This window comes from Ascaphus truei, chromosome 5, assembly GCF_040206685.1.
Source record: "Ascaphus truei isolate aAscTru1 chromosome 5, aAscTru1.hap1, whole genome shotgun sequence".
Taxonomy (NCBI): Eukaryota; Metazoa; Chordata; class Amphibia; order Anura; family Ascaphidae; genus Ascaphus; species Ascaphus truei.
This window is the reverse complement of record NC_134487.1, coordinates 4,217,816-4,237,175: the sequence shown is the minus strand read 5'-3', so window position 1 is coordinate 4,237,175 and position 19,360 is coordinate 4,217,816. Positions and strand designations below refer to the sequence as shown.

Here is a 19,360-nt window from a genome sequence, read left to right as displayed (position 1 = left end):
GCGTGTAAACGGCGGTGTGTGTGTATATGGCGGTGTGTGTATACGGCGGTGTGTGTGCATACGGCGGTGTGCGTGTACGGCGGTGTGTGAGTATACGGCGGTGTGCGTATACGGCGGCGGTGTGTGTATACGGCGGCGGTGTGTGTATACGGCGGCGGTGTGTGTATACGGCGGTGTGTGTATACGGCGGCGGTGTGAGTATACGGCGGCGGTGTGAGTATATGGCGGTGTGTGTATACGGCGGCGGTGTGTGTATACGGTCGGCGGTGTGTGTATACGGCGGCGGTGTGTATATACGGCGGTGTGTGTATACGGCGGCGGTGTGAGTATATGGCGGTGTGTGTATACGGCGGTGTGTGTATACGGCGGCGGTGTGAGTATACGGCGGCGGTGTGAGTATATGGTGGTGTGTGTATACGGCGGTGTGTGTGTATACGGCGGCGGTGTGAGTATATGGCGGTGTGTGTATACGGCGGTGTGTGTATACGGCGGTGTGTGTATACGGCGGCGGTGTGAGTATACGGCGGCGGTGTGAGTATATGGCGGTGTGTGTGTATACGGCGGCGGTGTGAGTATACGGCGGCGGTGTGAGTATATGGCTGCCAAAGACAGAGGTCATTACACTCTGCTCATATTACTCGACCTCTCTGCAGCATTTGACACCATGGCCGCCACCCTCTTCTCCTTCACATTCTCCATACTCTTGGTATTCGGAACAAAGCTCTATCCTGGATCTCATCCTACCTCTCCCATCGTACTTTCAGTGTCTCTTCTGCTAACACCTCCTCCTCCTCTATTGATCTCTCTGTGAGGGTACCCCAGGGCTCTGTCCTGGGACCCCTTCTCTTTTCTCTCTACACACTCTCTCTAGGTGACCTAATAACATCTTTTGGGTTTAAATATCACCTCTATGCTGACGACACACAAATTTACCTTTCAACCCCCGACCTTACACCTGCTGTACAAACCAAAGTTTCTGAATGTCTCTCTGGAATATCATCCTGGATGGCCCTCCGCCGACTGAAACTTAACATGGCAAAAACAGAGCTCCTTATACTACCTCCCAAACCTGGCCCTACTACATCCTTCCACATTGCTATTGGAAATACGATCATTCACCCAGTAGCCCAAGCACGCTGCCTAGGGGTCACACTTGATTCCTCTCTCTCATTCTCCTCTCATATTCAAAACGTTTCTAAAACTTGTCGCTTTTTCCTCCGCAATATCACAAAGATATGCCCTTTCCTCTGTTACTCAACTGCTAAAACTCTGACTCAGGCCCTCATTCTCTCCCGTCTTGATTACTGTAACCTCCTGCTGTCCGGCCTTCCTGCCTCCCCTACAATCTATCCTAAACGCTGCTGCCAGAATCACGCTACTCTTTCCTAGATCTGTCTCAGCGTCTCCCCTCCTGAAATCCCTCTCCTGGCTTCCGATTAAATCGCGTATCTCACACTCAATTCTCCTGCTCACTTTTAAAGCTTTACACTCTTCTGCTCCTCCTTACATCTCAGCCCTAATTTCTCGCTATGCACCATCCCGACTCTTGCGTTCTGCTCAAGGATGTCTTCTTTCTACCCCCTTTGTATCTAAAGCCCTCTCCCGCCTTAAACCTTTCTCACTTTCTGCCCCACACCTCTGGAATGCCCTTCCCCTCAATACCCGACTAGCCCCCTCGCTATCCACCTTTAAGACCCACCTTAAGACACATCTGCTTAAAGAAGCATATGAGTAGCACTGGATAATCATGGACACATGACACAAAGCTTGGCCCCCTGCAGACGCACTTACCAGAACTCCCTCCTACTGTCTCTGTACGTTCTCCCTACCTACCAATTAGATTGTAAGCTCCTCGGAGCAGGGACTCCTTCCTTAATGTTACTTTTACAGTATGTCTGAAGCACTTATTCCCATGATCTGTTATTTATATTTGTTATTTATATGACATGTATTACTACTGTGAAGCGCTATGTACATTTATGGCGCTATACAAATAAAGACATACATACATACATACATGGCGGTGTGCGTATACGGCGGCGGTGTGTGTATACGGCGGCGGTGTGTGTATACGGCGGCGGTGTGTGTATACGGCGGCGGTGTGAGTATACGGCGGTGTGTGTATACGGCGGCGGTGTGTGTATACAGCGGCGGTGTGTGTATACGGCGGCGGTGTGTGTATACGGCGGCGGTGTGTGTATACGGCGGCGGTGTGAGTATACGGCGGTGTGTGTATACGGCGGTGTGTGTATACGGCGGCGGTGTGTGTATACGGCGGCGGTGTGTGTATACGGCGGCGGTGTGTGTATACGGCGGCGGTGTGTGTATACGGCGGCGGTGTGTGTATACGGCGGCGGTGTGAGTATACGGCGGTGTGTGTATACGGCGGTGTGTGTATACGGCGGTGTGAGTATACGGCGGCGGTGTGAGTATACGGCGGCGGTGTGTGTATACGGCGGCGGTGTGTGTATACGGCGGCGGTGTGTGTATACGGCGGCGGTGTGAGTATACGGCGGTGTGTGTATACGGCGGCGGTGTGAGTATACGGCGGTGTGTGTATACGGCGGCGGTGTGTGTATACGGCGGCGGTGTGTGTATACGGCGGCGGTGTGAGTATACGACGGCGGTGTGAGTATACGGCGGCGGTGTGCGTATACGGCGGCGGTGTGTGTATACGGCGGCGGTGTGTGTATAAGGCGGCGGTGTGTGTATACGGCGGTGTGTGTATACGGCGGCGGTGTGTGTATACGGCGGCGGTGTGTGTATAAGGCGGCGGTGTGAGTATACGGCGGTGTGTGTATACGGCGGCGGTGTGTGTATACGGCGGCGGTGTGTGTATACGCACCCGGCTCTCTTGGCGAGTGTCGGTCCTGTGTGCGGCCTTTATCTTATCCCAGGTCTCCTTCCAGCGCTCAGGAACCTGCCCCAGCTCTGTCTCCAGGCCCTGCAACTCCTACAGAGAGAGCGTCCCACAGAGACAGAGAGCGTCAGAAGCAAAGAGAGAGAGCGCCAGAGACAGACAGAGAGAGCGCCAGAGACAGAAAGAGAGAGCGCCAGAGACAGAAAGAGAGAGCGCCAGAGACAGAAAGAGAGAGCGCCAGAGACAGAAAGAGAGAGCGCCAGAGACAGAAAGAGAGAGTGCCAGAGACAGAAAGCGAGCACGCCAGAGAAAGAAAGAGAGAAAGGAGGGGGGGGGGAGGGAACGGGGAGGAAGCAGAAAGGAGGAGAGGGAGGGAAAGGGAGGCAGGAAGGGGGGTATGGAGGCAAATAAGGGGGTAGGGAGGCAGGAAGGGGGAGGGAAGGAGAAAGCGAGGGAGGGAAGTAGAAAGGGGAGAGAAGGAAGGAGAAAGGAAGGGAGGAGAAAGGGGGGGAGGAGAAAGGGGAGGGAAGGAGAAACCGAGGGAGGGAAGTAGAAAGGGGAGAGAAGGAAGGAGAAAGGAAGGGAGGAGAAAGGGGGTAGGGAGAAAGAGGGGGAGGGAGAAAGAGGGGGAAGGAGAAAGGGGGGGAAGGAGAAAGAGGGGGAAGGAGAAAGGGGGGAAAGGAGAAAGGGGGGAAAGGAGAAAGGGGGGAAGGAGAAAGAGGGGGAAGGAGAAAGGGGGGGGGAGGAGAAAGGGGGGGGAGAAAGGGGGGGGAGAAAAAAGGGGAGGGAAGGAGAAACTGAGGGAGGGAAGTAGAAAGGGGAGAGAAGGAAGGAGAAAGGAAGGGAGGAGAAAGGGGGTAGGGAGAAAGAGGGGGAAGGAGAAAGGGGGGGGGAGGAGAAAGGGGGGGAAGGAGAAAGAGGGGGAAGGAGAAAGGGGGGAAAGGAGAGAGAGGGGGAAGGAGAAAGGGGGGGGAAGGAGAAAGAGGGGGAAGGAGAAAGGGGGGGGAGGAGAAAGGGGAGGGAAGGAGAAAGGGGGGAGGGAAGGAGAAAGGGGGGGGGGGAGAAAGAGGGGGAAGGAGAAAGGGGGGGAGGAGAAAGGGGGGGGAAGGAGAAAGGGGGGGGGGGAGAAAGGGGGGGGGAGGAGAAAGGGGGGGGGGAAGGAGAAAGAGGGGGAAGGAGAAAGGGGGGGGGGAGGAGAAAGAGGGGGGGGAAGGAGAAAGGGGGGGGGAGGAGAAAGGGGGGGGGAGGAGAAATCTGGGGGGAAGGAGAAAGGGGGGGGAAGGAGAAAGGGGGGGAAGGAGAAAGGGGGGGGGATGGAGAAAGGGGACAGAAGACGGTAGGCGGAGAGGGAAGGTGGGAGCCCCCAGCGGTGCGTGACCTCCAGCAGGCGGGTGATGGCGTCCGGCTGGATGCGTCCTGGCGAGTTATACGACGGCCAGATGACCTTGCGCTTGGTCTGGGGGGCGGAGCCATCGTGTCTCTCAGGCTCCTCTTGCTGTGGCCCCTGGAGCAGCTCCCAGTCATATGAGGGCCCCTCACTCAGGGCCTCGTGTGTGTAATAATCCCACACGCGCAGACCCCACACCGTGCTGTACGGGCGCAGGACCTGGGGGGAGGCAGAGCGTTACACCGCGCAGAGCGTCGCACCCCGCAGAGCGTTACACCCCGCAGAGCGTTACACCACGCAGAGCGTCGCACCCCGCAGAGCGTTACACCGAGCAGAGCGTCGCACCCCGCAGAGCGTCGCACGCGCAGACCCCACACCGTGCTGTACGGGCGCAGGACCTGGGGGGAGGCAGAGCGTTACACCGCGCAGAGCGTCGCACCCCGCAGAGCGTTACACCCCGCAGAGCGTCGCACCCCGCAGAGCGTTACACCGAGCAGAGCGTCGCACCCCGCAGAGCGTCGCACGCGCAGACCCCACACCGTGCTGTACGGGCGCAGGACCTGGGGGGAGGCAGAGCGTTACACCGAGCAGAGCGTCGCACCCCGCAGAGCGTCGCACCCCGCAGAGCGTCGCACCCCGCAGAGCGTTACACCGCACAGAGCGTCGCACCCCGCAGAGCGTCGCACCCCGCAGAGCGTCGCACCCCGCAGAGCGTTACACCGCGCAGAGCGTCGCACCCGCAGAGCGTTACACCCCGCAGAGCGTTGCACCCCGCAGAGCGTTGCACCCCGCAGAGCGTCGCACCCCGCAGAGCGTCGCACCCCGCAGAGCGTCGCACCCCGCAGAGCGTCGCACCCCGCAGAGCGTTACACCACGCAGAGCGTCGCACCCGCAGACCCCACACCGTGCTGTACAGGCGCAGGACCTGGGGGAGGCAGAGCGTTACACCGAGCAGAGCGTCGCACCCCGCAGAGCGTTACACCCCGCAGAGCGTTACACCGCGCAGAGCGTCGCACCCCGCAGAGCGTTACACCGAGCAGAGCGTCGCACCCCGCAGTCCCCACACCGTGCTGTACGGGCGCAGGACCGGGGGGGGCTGGCAGAGCGTTAGGCCGAGGCCCCGCTGCCTCAGTCAGTCAGTCAGCGCCCGCACTGCATGCAACGCGTTGAGAGGCAATTGACCGCTACCTGCGGTCTGTAGGGAGCGGGAGGGGGGGGGAGAGAGGCGTGGTTTGAGCGGAGGGCTGCAAGAGAATGCAGCGAGCCCCCATACATGCCCTCTGCTGCTCGCTCTCCGTGCTGCTCCTACACACGCACGCACGCACGCACGCACGCACACACTGACACACACTGACACACACTGACACACACACACACACAAGACACACACGCTGTACAGAGGACAGTGCAGATCAGACCTCCCTCCCGTAGCTCCCCTCCTCATTGGCCGACTGCCGCACCACGTGACGCGTCAGCGCAGCAAACCACCAGGAGCTGGCAGCGTAAGGGGCGCGCGCCGCCAATCACAGCAGGGCCTCAGCCATACACCCCGCAGAGCATCGCACCGCGCAGACCCCACACCGTGCTGTATGGCCGGAGAACCAGGGGGGCAGGCAGAGCGTCGCACCCCGCAGAGCGTCGCACCGCGCAGACCCCACACCGTGCTGTATGGCCGGAGAACCTGGGGGCAGGCAGAGCATTACACCCCGCAGAGCGTCGCACCGCGCAGACCCCACACCGTGCTGTATGGCCGGAGAACCTGGGGGGCAGGCAGAGCGTCGCACCCCGCAGAGCGTCGCACCGCGCAGACCCCACACCGTGCTGTATGGCCGGAGAACCTGGGGGGCAGGCAGAGCATTACACCCCGCAGAGCGTCGCACCGCGCAGACCCCACACCGTGCTGTATGGCCGGAGAACCTGGGGGGCAGGCAGAGCGTTACACCCCGCAGAGCGTCGCACCGCGCAGACCCCACACCGTGCTGTATGGCCGGAGAACCTGGGGGCAGGCAGAGCGTCGCACCCCGCAGAGCGTCGCACCGCGCAGACCCCACACCGTGCTGTATGGCTGGAGAACCTGGGGGGCAGGCAGAGCATTACACCCCGCAGAGCGTCGCACCGCGCAGACCCCACACCGTGCTGTATGGCCGGAGAACCTGGGGGGCAGGCAGAGCATTACACCCCGCAGAGCGTCGCACCGCGCAGACCCCACACCGTGCTGTATGGCCGGAGAACCTGGGGGCAGGCAGAGCGTCGCACCCCGCAGAGCGTTGCACCGCGCAGACCCCACACCGTGCTGTATGGCCGGAGAACCTGGGGGGCAGGCAGAGCGTTACACCGCGCAGAGCGTCGCACCGCGCAGACCCCACACCGTGCTGTATGGCCGGAGAACCTGGGGGGCAGGCAGAGCGTCGCACCCCGCAGAGCGTCGCACCGCGCAGACCCCACACCGTGCTGTATGGCTGGAGAACCTGGGGGGCAGGCAGAGCGTTACACCGCGCAGAGCGTCGCACCACGCAGAGCGTCTCACCCGGCAGAGCGTCACAGCTTTAGGTTAGTGTACAGTACAGTATTGTCCCTGCAGAACATCGCGCCTCTCACCTCCCCGTCCTCCGGGCAGAACACGTAGTTATAGAACACCGGGGTCTTCTTGTGCAAACGCTCCATGTATTCCCAGACTGAGCGGCAGACGTGGGGGCTCCGCCGGTCCCCCCTCTCCTCAAACAGGATCCCTGGGAGCACGGGGGAGAGAGGGGTGAGTAACGCTACCCCAACAGGGGGTGTGCACCCCCTCACCCAATACAGGGGGTGTCACCCCCTCACCCAATACAGGGGGTGTGCACCCCCATCACCCAATACAGGGGGTGTGCACCCCCCATCACCCAATACAGGGGGTGTGCACCCCCATCACCCAATACAGGGGGTGTGCACCCCCCATCACCCAATACAGGGAGTGTGCACCCCCCATCACAGGGAGTGTGCACCCCTCATCACCCAATACAGGGGGTGTGCACCACCCATCACCCAATACAGGGGGTGTGCAATCCCCATCACCCAATAAAAGGGGGTGTGCACCCCCCATCACCCAATACAGGGGGTGTGCACCCCCCATCACCCAATACAGGGGGTGTGCACCCCCATCACCCAATACAGGGGGCGTTCACCCCCATCACCCAATACAGGGAGTGTGCACCCCCCATCACAGGGAGTGTGCACCCCCCATCACCCAATACAGGGGGTGTGCACCCCCCATCACCCAATACAGGGGGTTTGCACCCCCCCATCACCCAATACAGGGGGTGTGCACCCCCATCACCCAATACAGGGGGTGTGCACCCCCCCTCACCCAATACAGGGGGTGTGCACCCCCCATCACCCAATACAGGGAGTGTGCACGCCCATCACCCAATACAGGGAGTGTGCACCCCCCATCACAGGGAGTGTACACCCCCCATCACCCAATACAGGAAGTGTGCACCCCCATCACCCCTCCCACCCAATACAGGGAGTGTGCACCCCCCATCACCCAATACAGGGAGTGTGCACCCCCCATCACCCAATACAGGGAGTGTGCACCCCCCATCACCCCTCCCACCCAATACAGGAAGTGTGCACCCCCCATCTCCCCTCCCCAATACAGGGAGTGTGCACCCCCCATCACCCCCCAATACAGGGAGTGTGCACCCCCCATCACCCAATACAGGGGGTGTGCACCCCCCATCACCCAATACAGGGAGTGTGCACCCCCCATCACCCAATACAGAGAGTGTGCACCCCCCATCACCCAATACAGGGAGTGTGCACCCTCCATCACCCAATACAGGGAGTGTGCACCCCCCATCACCCCCCAATACAGGGAGTGTGCACCCCCCATCACCCCCCAATACAGGGAGTGTGCATCCCCCATCACCCCTCCCACCCAATACAGGAAGTGTGCACCCCCCATCTCCCCTCCCCAATACAGGGAGTGTGCACCCCCCATCACCCCCCAATACAGGGAGTGTGCACCCCCCATCACCCAATACAGGGAGTGTGCACCCCCCATCACCCAATACAGAGAGTGTGCACCCCCCATCACCCAATACAGGGAGTGTGCACCCTCCATCACCCAATACAGGGAGTATGCACCCCCCATCACCCCCCAATACAGGGAGTGTGCACCCCCCATCACCCAATACAGGGGGTGTGCACCCCCCATCACCCAATACAGAGAGTGTGCACCCCCCATCACCCAATACAGGGAGTGTGCACCCTTCATCACCCAATACAGGGAGTGTGCACCCCCCATCACCCCCCAATACAGGGAGTGTGCACCCTCCATCACCCCTCCCCCCCCCCCAATACAGGGAGTGTGCACCCTCCATCACCCCCCCAATACAGGGAGCGTGCACCCCCCATCACCGCCCCAATACAGGGAGAGTGCCCCCTTCCTCCCCGCTGCCCCCAGACGCTTGTCCCTGTGCTCACCCTTCTCGATCCTCTCGCAGTCGCAGTCCAGTAGGAAGGTCCGGAACCGGTTGGACACATAGTGATACGCCAGGAACTTCAGGAAATACTGACTGAACTCAAACTCTGAGGGGAACTGCAAGTGGATCTGTGAGGAGGGGGAGAGAGAGGAGACTAACTGAAATACAGGCTTACTGCAGCAACACCCCCCCCCACAATTACCAGAACCCAACATACCACCACACCCCCAAGTACCCAGAACTTAACCTAACCCAAACTCACTCTCCCAAGTACCCAGAACTCAACCTAACCCAAACTCACTCTCCCAAGTACCCAGAACTCAACCTAACCCAAACTCACTCTCCCAAATACCCAGAACTCAACCTAACCCAAACTCACTCTCCCAAGTACCCAGAACTCAACCTAACCCAAACTCACTCTCCCAAGTACTCAGTACTCAACCTAACCCAAACTCACTCTCCCAAGTACCCAGAACTCAACCTAACCCAAACTCACTCTCCCAAGTACCCAGAACTCAACCTAACCCAAACTCACTTTCCCAAGTACCCAGAACTTAACCTAACCCAAACTCACTCTCCCAAGTACCCAGAACTTAACCTAACCCAAACTCACTCTCCCAAGTACCCAGAACTCAACCTAACCCAAACTCACTCTCCCAAGTACCCAGAACTCAACCTAACTCAAACTCACTCTCCCAAGTACCCAGAACTCAACCTAACCCAAACTCACTCTCCCAAGTACCCAGAACTCAACCTAACCCAAACTCACTCTCCCAAGTACCCAGAACTCAACCTAACCCAAACTCACTCTCCCAAATACCCAGAACTCAACCTAACCCAAACTCACTCTCCCAAGTACCCAGAACTCAACCTAACCCAAACTCACTCTCCCAAGTACTCAGTACTCAACCTAACCCAAACTCACTCTCCCAAGTACCCAGAACTCAACCTAACCCAAACTCACTCTCCCAAGTACCCAGAACTCAACCTAACCCAAACTCACTCTCCCAAGTACCCAGAACTTAACCTAACCCAAACTCACTCTCCCAAGTACCCAGAACTTAACCTAACCCAAACTCACTCTCCCAAGTACCCAGAACTCAACCTAACCCAAACTCACTCTCCCAAGTACCCAGAACTCAACCTAACTCAAACTCACTCTCCCAAGTACCCAGAACTCAACCTAACCCAAACTCACTCTCCCAAGTACCCAGAACTCAACCTAACCCAAACTCACTCTCCCAAGTACCCAGAACCCAACCTAACCCGAACTCACTCTCCCAAGTACCCAGAACTCAACCTAACCCAAACTCACTCTCCCAAGTACCCAGAACTAAACCTAACCCAAACTCACTCTCCCAAGTACCCAGAACTTAACCTAACCCAAACTCACTCTCCCAAGTACCCAGAACTTAACCTAACCCAAACTCACTCTCCCAAGTACCCAGAACTCAACCTAACCCAAACTCACTCTCCCAAGTACCCAGAACTCAACCTAACCCAAACTCACTCTCCCAAGTACCCAGAACTCAACCTAACCCTAACTCACTCTCCCAAGTACCCAGAACTAAACCTAACCCAAACTCACTCTCCCAAGTACCCAGAACTCAACCTAACCCAAACTCACTCTCCCAAGTACCCAGAACTAAACCTAACCCAAACTCACTCTCCCAAGTACCCAGAACTAAACCTAACCCAAACTCACTCTCCCAAGTACCCAGAACTCAACCTAACCCAAACTCACTCTCCCAAGTACCCAGAACTCAACCTAACCCAAACTCACTCTCCCAAGTACCCAGAACTCAACCTAACCCAAACTCACTCTCCCAAGTACCCAGAACTCAACCTAACCCAAACTCACTCTCCCAAGTACCCAGAACTCAACCTAACCCAAACTCACTCTCCCAAGTACCCAGAACTTAACCTAACCCAAACTCACTCTCCCAAGTACCCAGAACTCAACCTAACCCAAACTCACTCTCCCAAGTACCCAGAACTCAACCTAACTCAAACTCACTCTCCCAAGTACCCAGAACTCAACCTAACCCAAACTCACTCTCCCAAGTACCCAGAACTCAACCTAACCCAAACTCACTCTCCCAAGTACCCAGAACTCAACCTAACCCAAACTCACTCTCCCAAGTACCCAGAACTCAACCTAACCCAAACTCACTCTCCCAAGTACCCAGAACTCAACCTAACCCAAACTCACTCTCCCAAGTAACCAGAACTCAACCTAACCCAAACTCACTCTTCCAAGTACCCAGAACTTAACCTAACCCAAACTCACTCTCCCAAGTACCCAGAACTTAACCTAACCCAAACTCACTCTCCCAAGTACCCAGAACTCAACCTAACCCAAACTCACTCTCCCAAGTACCCAGAACTCAACCTAATCCAAACTCACTCTCCCAAGTACCCAGAACTCAACCTAACCCAAACTCACTCTCCCAAGTACCCAGAACGCAACCTAACCCAAACTCACTCTCCCAAGTACCCAGAACTTAACCTAACCCAAACTCACTCTCCCAAGTACCCAGAACTTAACCTAACCCAAACTCACTCTCCCAAGTACCCAGAACTCAACCTAACCCAAACTCACTCTCCCAAGTACCCAGAACTCAACCTAACCCAAATTCACTCTCCCAAGTACCCAGAACTCAACCTAACCCAAACTCACTCTCCCAAGTACCCAGAACTCAACCTAACCCAAACTCACTCTCCCAAGTACCCAGAACTCAACCTAACCCAAACTCACTCTCCCAAGTACCCAGAACTTAACCTAACCCAAACTCACTCTCCCAAGTACCCAGAACTTAACCTAACCCAAACTCACTCTCCCAAGTACCCAGAACTCAACCTAACCCAAACTCACTCTCCCAAGTACCCAGAACTCAACCTAACCCAAACTCACTCTCCCAAGTACCCAGAACTCAACCTAACCCAAACTCACTCTCCCAAGTACCCAGAACTCAACCTAACACAAACTCACTCTCCCAAGTACCCAGAACTCAACCAAACCCAAACTCACTCTCCCAAGTACCCAGAACTCAACCTAACCCAAACTCACTCTCCCAAGTACCCAGAATCCAACCTAACCCAAACTCACTCTCCCAAGTACCCAGAACCCAACCCAATATCAACTCGCCCACAAATAACAAGAACTCAACTTAATATCAATTCATATCTTCAAATACCGAGAACCTGACCTAGAAGCAACTGACCCCCAAATACCCAGAAACCAGCCTTATACCAACTCATCCCCCCAAATACCCAGAAACCAGCCTTATACCAACTCATCCCCCCAAATACCCAGAAACCAGCCTTATACCAACTCATCCCCCCAAATACCCAGAAACCAGCCTTATGCCAACTCATCCCCCCAAATACCCAGAAACCAGCCTTATACCAACTCATCCCCCCAAATACCCAGAAACCAGCCTTATACCAACTCATCCCCCCAAATACCCAGAAACCAGCCTTATACCAACTCACCCCCCCAAATACCCAGAAACCAGCCTTATACCAACTCATCCCCCCAAATACCCAGAAACCAGCCTTATACCAACTCATCCCCCAAATACCCAGAAACCAGCCTTATACCAACTCATCCCCCAAATCCCCAGAAACCAGCCTTATACCAACTCATCCCCCCAAATACCCAGAAACAAGCCTTATACCAACTCATCCCCCCAAATACCCAGAAACCAGCCTTCTACCAACTCACCCCCCCAAATACCCAGAAACCAGCCTTATACCAACTCATCCCCCCAAATACCCAGAAACCAGCCTTATACCAACTCATCCCCCCAAATACCCAGAAACCAGCCTTATACCAACTCATCCCCCCAAATACCCAGAAACCAGCCTTATACCAACTCATCCCCCCAAATAACCAGAAACCAGCCTTATACCAACTCATCCCCCCAAATACCCAGAAACCAGCCTTATACCAACTCATCCCCCCAAATACCCAGAAACCAGCCTTATACCAACTCACCCCCCCAAATACCCAGAAACCAGCCTTATACCAACTCACCCCCCCAAATACCCAGAAACCAGCCTTATATCAACTCATCCCCCCAAATACCCAGAAACCAGCCTTATACCAACTCATCCCCCCAAATCCCCAGAAACCAGCCTTATACCAACTCATCCCCCCAAATACCCAGAAACCAGCCTTATACCAACTCATCCCCCCAAATACCCAGAAACCAGCCTTATATCAACTCATCCCCCAAATCCCCAGAAACCAGCCTTATACCAACTCATCCCCCCAAATACCCAGAAACCAGCCTTATACCAACTCATCCCCCCAAATACCCAGAAACCAGCCTTATACCAACTCATCCCCCCAAATACCAGGAACCAGCCTTATACCAACTCATCCCCCCAAATACCCAGAAACCAGCCTTATACCAACTCATCCCCCCAAATACCCAGAAACCAGCCTTATACCAACTCATCCCCCAAACACCCAAAAACCAGCCTTATACCAACTCATCCCCCAAACACCCAGAAACCAGCCTTATACCAACTCATCCCCCCAAATACCCAGAAACCAGCCTTATACCAACTCATCCCCCCAAATACCCAGAAACCAGCCTTATACCAACTCATCCCCCCAAATACCCAGAAACCAGCCTTATACCAACTCACCCCCCCAAATACCCAGAAACCAGCCTTATACCAACTCATCCCCCCAAATACCTAGAACTCACCACCAAATACCCAGAAACCAACCTTATACCAACTAATCCACCCAAATACCCAGAACTCACCCCCAAATACCTAGAACTCACCCCCAAATACCCAGAACTCACCCCCAAATACCCAGAAACCAGCCTTATACCAACTCATCCCCCCAAATACCTAGAACTCCCCCCCAAATACCCAGAAACCAGCCTTATACCAACTCATCCCCCCAAATACCTAGAACTCACCACCAAATACCCAGAAACCAACCTTATACCAACTAATCCACCCAAATACCCAGAACGCACCCCCAAATACCTAGAACTCACCCCCAAATACCCAGAACTCACCCCCAAATACCCAGAAACCAGCCTTATACCAACTCATCCCCCCAAATACCTAGAACTCCCCCCCAAATACCCAGAAACCAGCCTTATACCAACTCATCCCCCCAAATACCCAGAAACCAGCCTTATACCAACTCATCCCCCCAAATACCCAGAAACCAGCCTTATACCAACTCATCCCCCCCAGACACCCAGAAACCAGCCTTATACCAACTCACCCCCCCAAATACCCAGAAACCAGCCTTATACCAACTCACCCCCCCAAATACCCAGAAACCAGCCTTATACCAACTCCCCCCCCAAATACCCAGAAACCAGCCTTATACCAACTCATCCCCCCAAATACCCAGAAACCAGCCTTATACCAACTCATCCCCCCAAATACCCAGAAACAAGCCTTATACCAACTCATCCCCCCAAATACCCAGAAACCAGCCTTATACCAACTCATCCCCCAAATACCCAGAAACCAGCCTTATACCAACTCATCCCCCCAAATACCCAGAAACCAGCCTTATACCAACTCATCCCCCCAAATACCCAGAAACCAGCCTTATACCAACTCATCCCCCCAAATACCCAGAAACCAGCCTTATACCAACTCATCCCCCCAAATACCCAGAAACCAGCCTTATACCAACTCATCCCCCCCAGACACCCAGAAACCAGCCTTATACCAACTCATCCCCCCAAATACCCAGAAACCAGCCTTATACCAACTCATCCCCCCAAATCCCCAGAAACCAGCCTTATACCAACTCATCCCCCCAAATACCCAGAAACCAGCCTTATACCAACTCATCCCCCCAAATACCCAGAAACCAGCCTTATACCAACTCATCCCCCCAAATACCCAGAAACCAGCCTTATACCAACTCATCCCCCCAAATACCCAGAAACCAGCCTTATACCAACTCATCCCCCCAAATACCCAGAAACCAGCCTTATACCAACTCATCCCCCCAAATACCCAGAAACCAGCCTTATACCAACTCATCCCCCCAAATACCCAGAAACCAGCCTTATACCAACTCATCCCCCCCAGACACCCAGAAACCAGCCTTATACCAACTCATCCCCCCAAATACCCAGAAACCAGCCTTATACCAACTCATCCCCCCAAATCCCCAGAAACCAGCCTTATACCAACTCATCCCCCCAAATACCCAGAAACCAGCCTTATACCAACTCATCCCCCCAAATACCCAGAAACCAGCCTTATACCAACTCATCCCCCCAAATACCCAGAAACCAGCCTTATACCAACTCACCCCCCCAAATACCCAGAAACCAGCCTTATACCAACTCACCCCCCCAAATACCCAGAAACCAGCCTTATACCAACTCATCCCCCCAAATACCCAGAAACCAGCCTTATACCAACTCATCCCCCCAAATACCCAGAAACCAGCCTTATACCAACTCATCCCCCCAAATACCCAGAAACCAGCCTTATACCAACTCATCCCCCAAATACCCAGAAACCAGCCTTATACCAACTCATCCCCCCAAATACCCAGAAACCAGCCTTATACCAACTCATCCCCCCAAATACCCAGAAACCAGCCTTATACCAACTCATCCCCCCAAATACCCAGAAACCAGCCTTCTACCAACTCACCCCCCAAATACCCAGAAACCAGCCTTCTACCAACTCACCCCCCAAATACCCAGAAACCAGCCTTCTACCAACTCACCCCCCCAAATACCCAGAAACCAGCCTTCTACCAACTCACCCCCCCAAATACCCAGAAACCAGCCTTCTACCAACTCACCCCCCAAATACCCAGAAACCAGCCTTCTACCAACTCACCCCCCCAAATACCCAGAAACCAGCCTTCTACCAACTCACCCCCCCAAATACCCAGAAACCAGCCTTCTACCAACTCACCCCCCCCAAATACCCAGAAACCAGCCTTCTACCAACTCACCCCCCAAATACCCAGAAACCAGCCTTCTACCAACTCACCCTCCCAAATACCCAGAAACCAGCCTTCTACCAACTCACCCCCCAAATACCCAGAAACCAGCCTTATACCAACTCATCCCCCCAAATCCCCAGAAACCAGCCTTATACCAACTCATCCCCCAATACCCAGAAACCAGCCTTATACCAACTCATCCCCCCAAATACCCAGAAACCAGCCTTATACCAACTCATCCCCCCAGACACCCAGAAACCAGCCTTATACCAACTCACCCCCCCAAATACCCAGAAACCAGCCTTATACCAACTCACCCCCCAAATACCCAGAAACCAGCCTTATACCAACTCATCCCCCCAAATACCCAGAAACCAGCCTTATACAAACTCATCCCCCCAAATACCCAGAAACCAGCCTTATACCAACTCATCCCCCCAAATACCCAGAAACCAGCCTTATACCAACTCATCCCCCAAATACCCAGAAACCAGCCTTATACCAACTCATCCCCCCAAATACCCAGAAACCAGCCTTATACCAACTCATCCCCCAAATACCCAGAAACCAGCCTTATACCAACTCATCCCCCCAAATACCCAGAAACCAGCCTTCTACCAACTCACCCCCCCAAATACCCAGAAACCAGCCTTATACCAACTCACCTTCCCAAATACCCAGAAACCAGCCTTATACCAACTCATCCCCCCAAATACCCAGAAACCAGCCTTATACCAACTCATCCCCCCAAATACCCAGAAACCAGCCTTATACCAACTCACCCCCCCCAAATACCCAGAAACCAGCCTTATATCAACTCATCCCCCCAAATACCCAGAAACCAGCCTTATACCAACTCATCCCCCCAAATACCCAGAAACCAGCCTTATACCAACTCATCCCCCCAAATACCCAGAAACCAGCCTTCTACCAACTCACCCCCCCAAATACCCAGAAACCAGCTTTATACCAACTCACCTCCCCAAATACCCAGAAACCAGCCTTATACCAACTCATCCCCCCAAATACCCAGAAACCAGCCTTATACCAACTCATCCCCCCAAATACCTAGAACTGACCCCCAAATACCCAGAAACCAGCCTTTTATACCAACTCATCCCCCCAAATACCCAGAACTCAGCTCCAAATACCTAGAACTCACCCCCAAATACCCAGAAACCAGCCTTATACCAACTCATCCCCCTAAATACCTAGAACTCACCACCAAATACCCAGAAACCAACCTTATACCAACTAATCCACCCAAATACCCAGAACTCCCCCCCAAATACCTAGAACTCACCCCCAAATACCCAAAACTCACCCCCAAATACCCAGAAACCAGCCTTATACCAACTCATCCCCCCAAATACCTAGAACTCCCCCCCAAATACCCAGAAACCAGCCTTATACCAACTCATCCCCCAAATACCTAGAACTCACCACCAAATATCCAGAAACCAACCTTATACCACCTAATCCACCCAAATACCCAGAACTCACCCCCAAATACCTAGAACTCACCCCCAAATACCCAGAACTCACCCCCAAATACCCAGAAACCAGCCTTATACCAACTCATCCCCCCAAATACCTAGAACTCCCCCCCAAATCCCCAGAAACCAGCCTTATACCAACTCATCCCCCCAAATACCCAGAAACCAGCCTTATACCAACTCATCCCCCCAAATACCCAGAAACCAGCCTTATACCAACTCATCCCCCCCAGACACCCAGAAACCAGCCTTATACCAACTCATCCCCCAAACACCCAGAAACCAGCCTTATACCAACTCACCCCCCCAAATACCCAGAAACCAGCCTTATACCAACTCACCCCCCCAAATACCCAGAAACCAGCCTTATACCAACTCATCCCCCCAAATACCCAGAAACCAGCCTTATACCAACTCATCCCCCCAAATACCCAGAAACAAGCCTTATACCAACTCATCCCCCCAAATACCCAGAAACCAGCCTTATACCAACTCATCCCCCAAATACCCAGAAACCAGCCTTATACCAACTCATCCCCCCAAATACCCAGAAACCAGCCTTATACCAACTCATCCCCCCAAATACCCAGAAACCAGCCTTATACCAACTCATCCCCCCAAATACCCAGAAACCAGCCTTATACCAACTCATCCCCCAAATACCCAGAAACCAGCCTTATACCAACTCATCCCCCCAAATACCCAGAAACCAGCCTTATACCAACTCATCCCCCCAAATACCCAGAAACCAGCCTTATACCAACTCATCCCCCAAATACCCAGAAACCAGCCTTCTACCACCCCCCCAAATACCCAGAAACCAGCCTTATACCAACTCACCTCCCCAAATACCCAGAAACCAGCCTTATATCAACTCATCCCCCCAAATACCCAGAAACCAGCCTTATACCAACTCATCCCCCCAAATACCCAGAAACCAGCCTTATACCAACTCATCCCCCCAAATACCCAGAAACCAGCCTTATATCAACTCATCCCCCCAAATACCCAGAAACCAGCCTTATACCAACTCATCCCCCCAAATACCCAGAAACCAGCCTTATACCAACTCATCCCCCCAAATACCTAGAACTGACCCCCAAATACCCAGAAACCAGCCTTATACCAACTCATCCCCCCAAATACCCAGAACTCAGCTCCAAATACCTAGAACTCACCCCCAAATACCCAGAAACCAGCCTTATACCAACTAATCCCCCCAAATACCTAGAACCCCCCCCCAAATCCCCAGAAACCAGCCTTATACCAACTCATCCACCCAAATACCTAGAACTCACCCCCAAATCCCCAGAAACCAGCCTTATACCAACTCATCCCCCAAATACCCAGAACTCACCCTCAAATCCCCAGAAACCAGCCTTATACCAACTCATCCCCCCAAATACCTAGAACTCACCCCCAAATACCAACTCACCCCCCAAATACCTAGAACTCACCCCCAAATACCCAGAAACCAGCCTTATACCAACTCATCCCCCCAAATACCTAGAACTCACCCCCAAATACCCAGAAACCAGCCTTTTACCCACTAATCCCCCCAAATACCTAGAACTCCCCCCCAAATACCCAGAACCCAACCGTCAAGCCAAATTATCAGAACCTGACCTAATACTAACTCACATCAAATAACATAAACCCAATTTACTACCAACGCACTTCCTAATATCCAGAACCCAACCTAATACCCACTCACCCCCCCAAATACTAATAACCCAACCTAACCCAAACGCACCCCCACCCCCAATACCCAGAACCCAACCTAACCCTACACAAACTCATCCCCATAAATAACAAGAACCGAACCCAATAACTAACCCTCCATAAATAACCAGAACCCAACTTACCTCCAATACTCAGAATCCAACATGATACCAACTTACCCCCCAATACCCAGAACCCACCCAACATAACTAACCCCCAACCCAAATAATTAGAACCTGACCTAATACCAACGCGCCCAAAATAATTAGAACCCAACCTAATACCCACTCTCAGCAAATATCCAAACCCGACCTAATACCCACTCACCCCCCCAAATATCCAAACCCAACCTAATACCCACTCACCCCCCCAAATATCCAAACCCAACCTAATACCCACTCACCCCCAAATATCCAAACCCAACCTAATACCCACTCACCCCCCCAAATATCCAAACCCAACCTAATA

The 19,360-nt window shown here is 54.0% G+C and overlaps 1 protein-coding gene across 1 annotated transcript in view; it reads right to left on the bottom strand.

Annotated features, from left to right (window-relative positions):
- Positions 1 to 19,360, bottom strand: part of SBF1 (SET binding factor 1) — a 332,728-nt gene that overhangs the window by 24,288 nt on the left and 289,080 nt on the right. Inside the window, 4 exon segments of the mRNA XM_075598895.1 lie at positions 2,846 to 2,953; positions 4,239 to 4,466; positions 6,846 to 6,976; positions 8,712 to 8,838. Coding sequence (XP_075455010.1) covers positions 2,846 to 2,953; positions 4,239 to 4,466; positions 6,846 to 6,976; positions 8,712 to 8,838 — 594 coding nt within the window.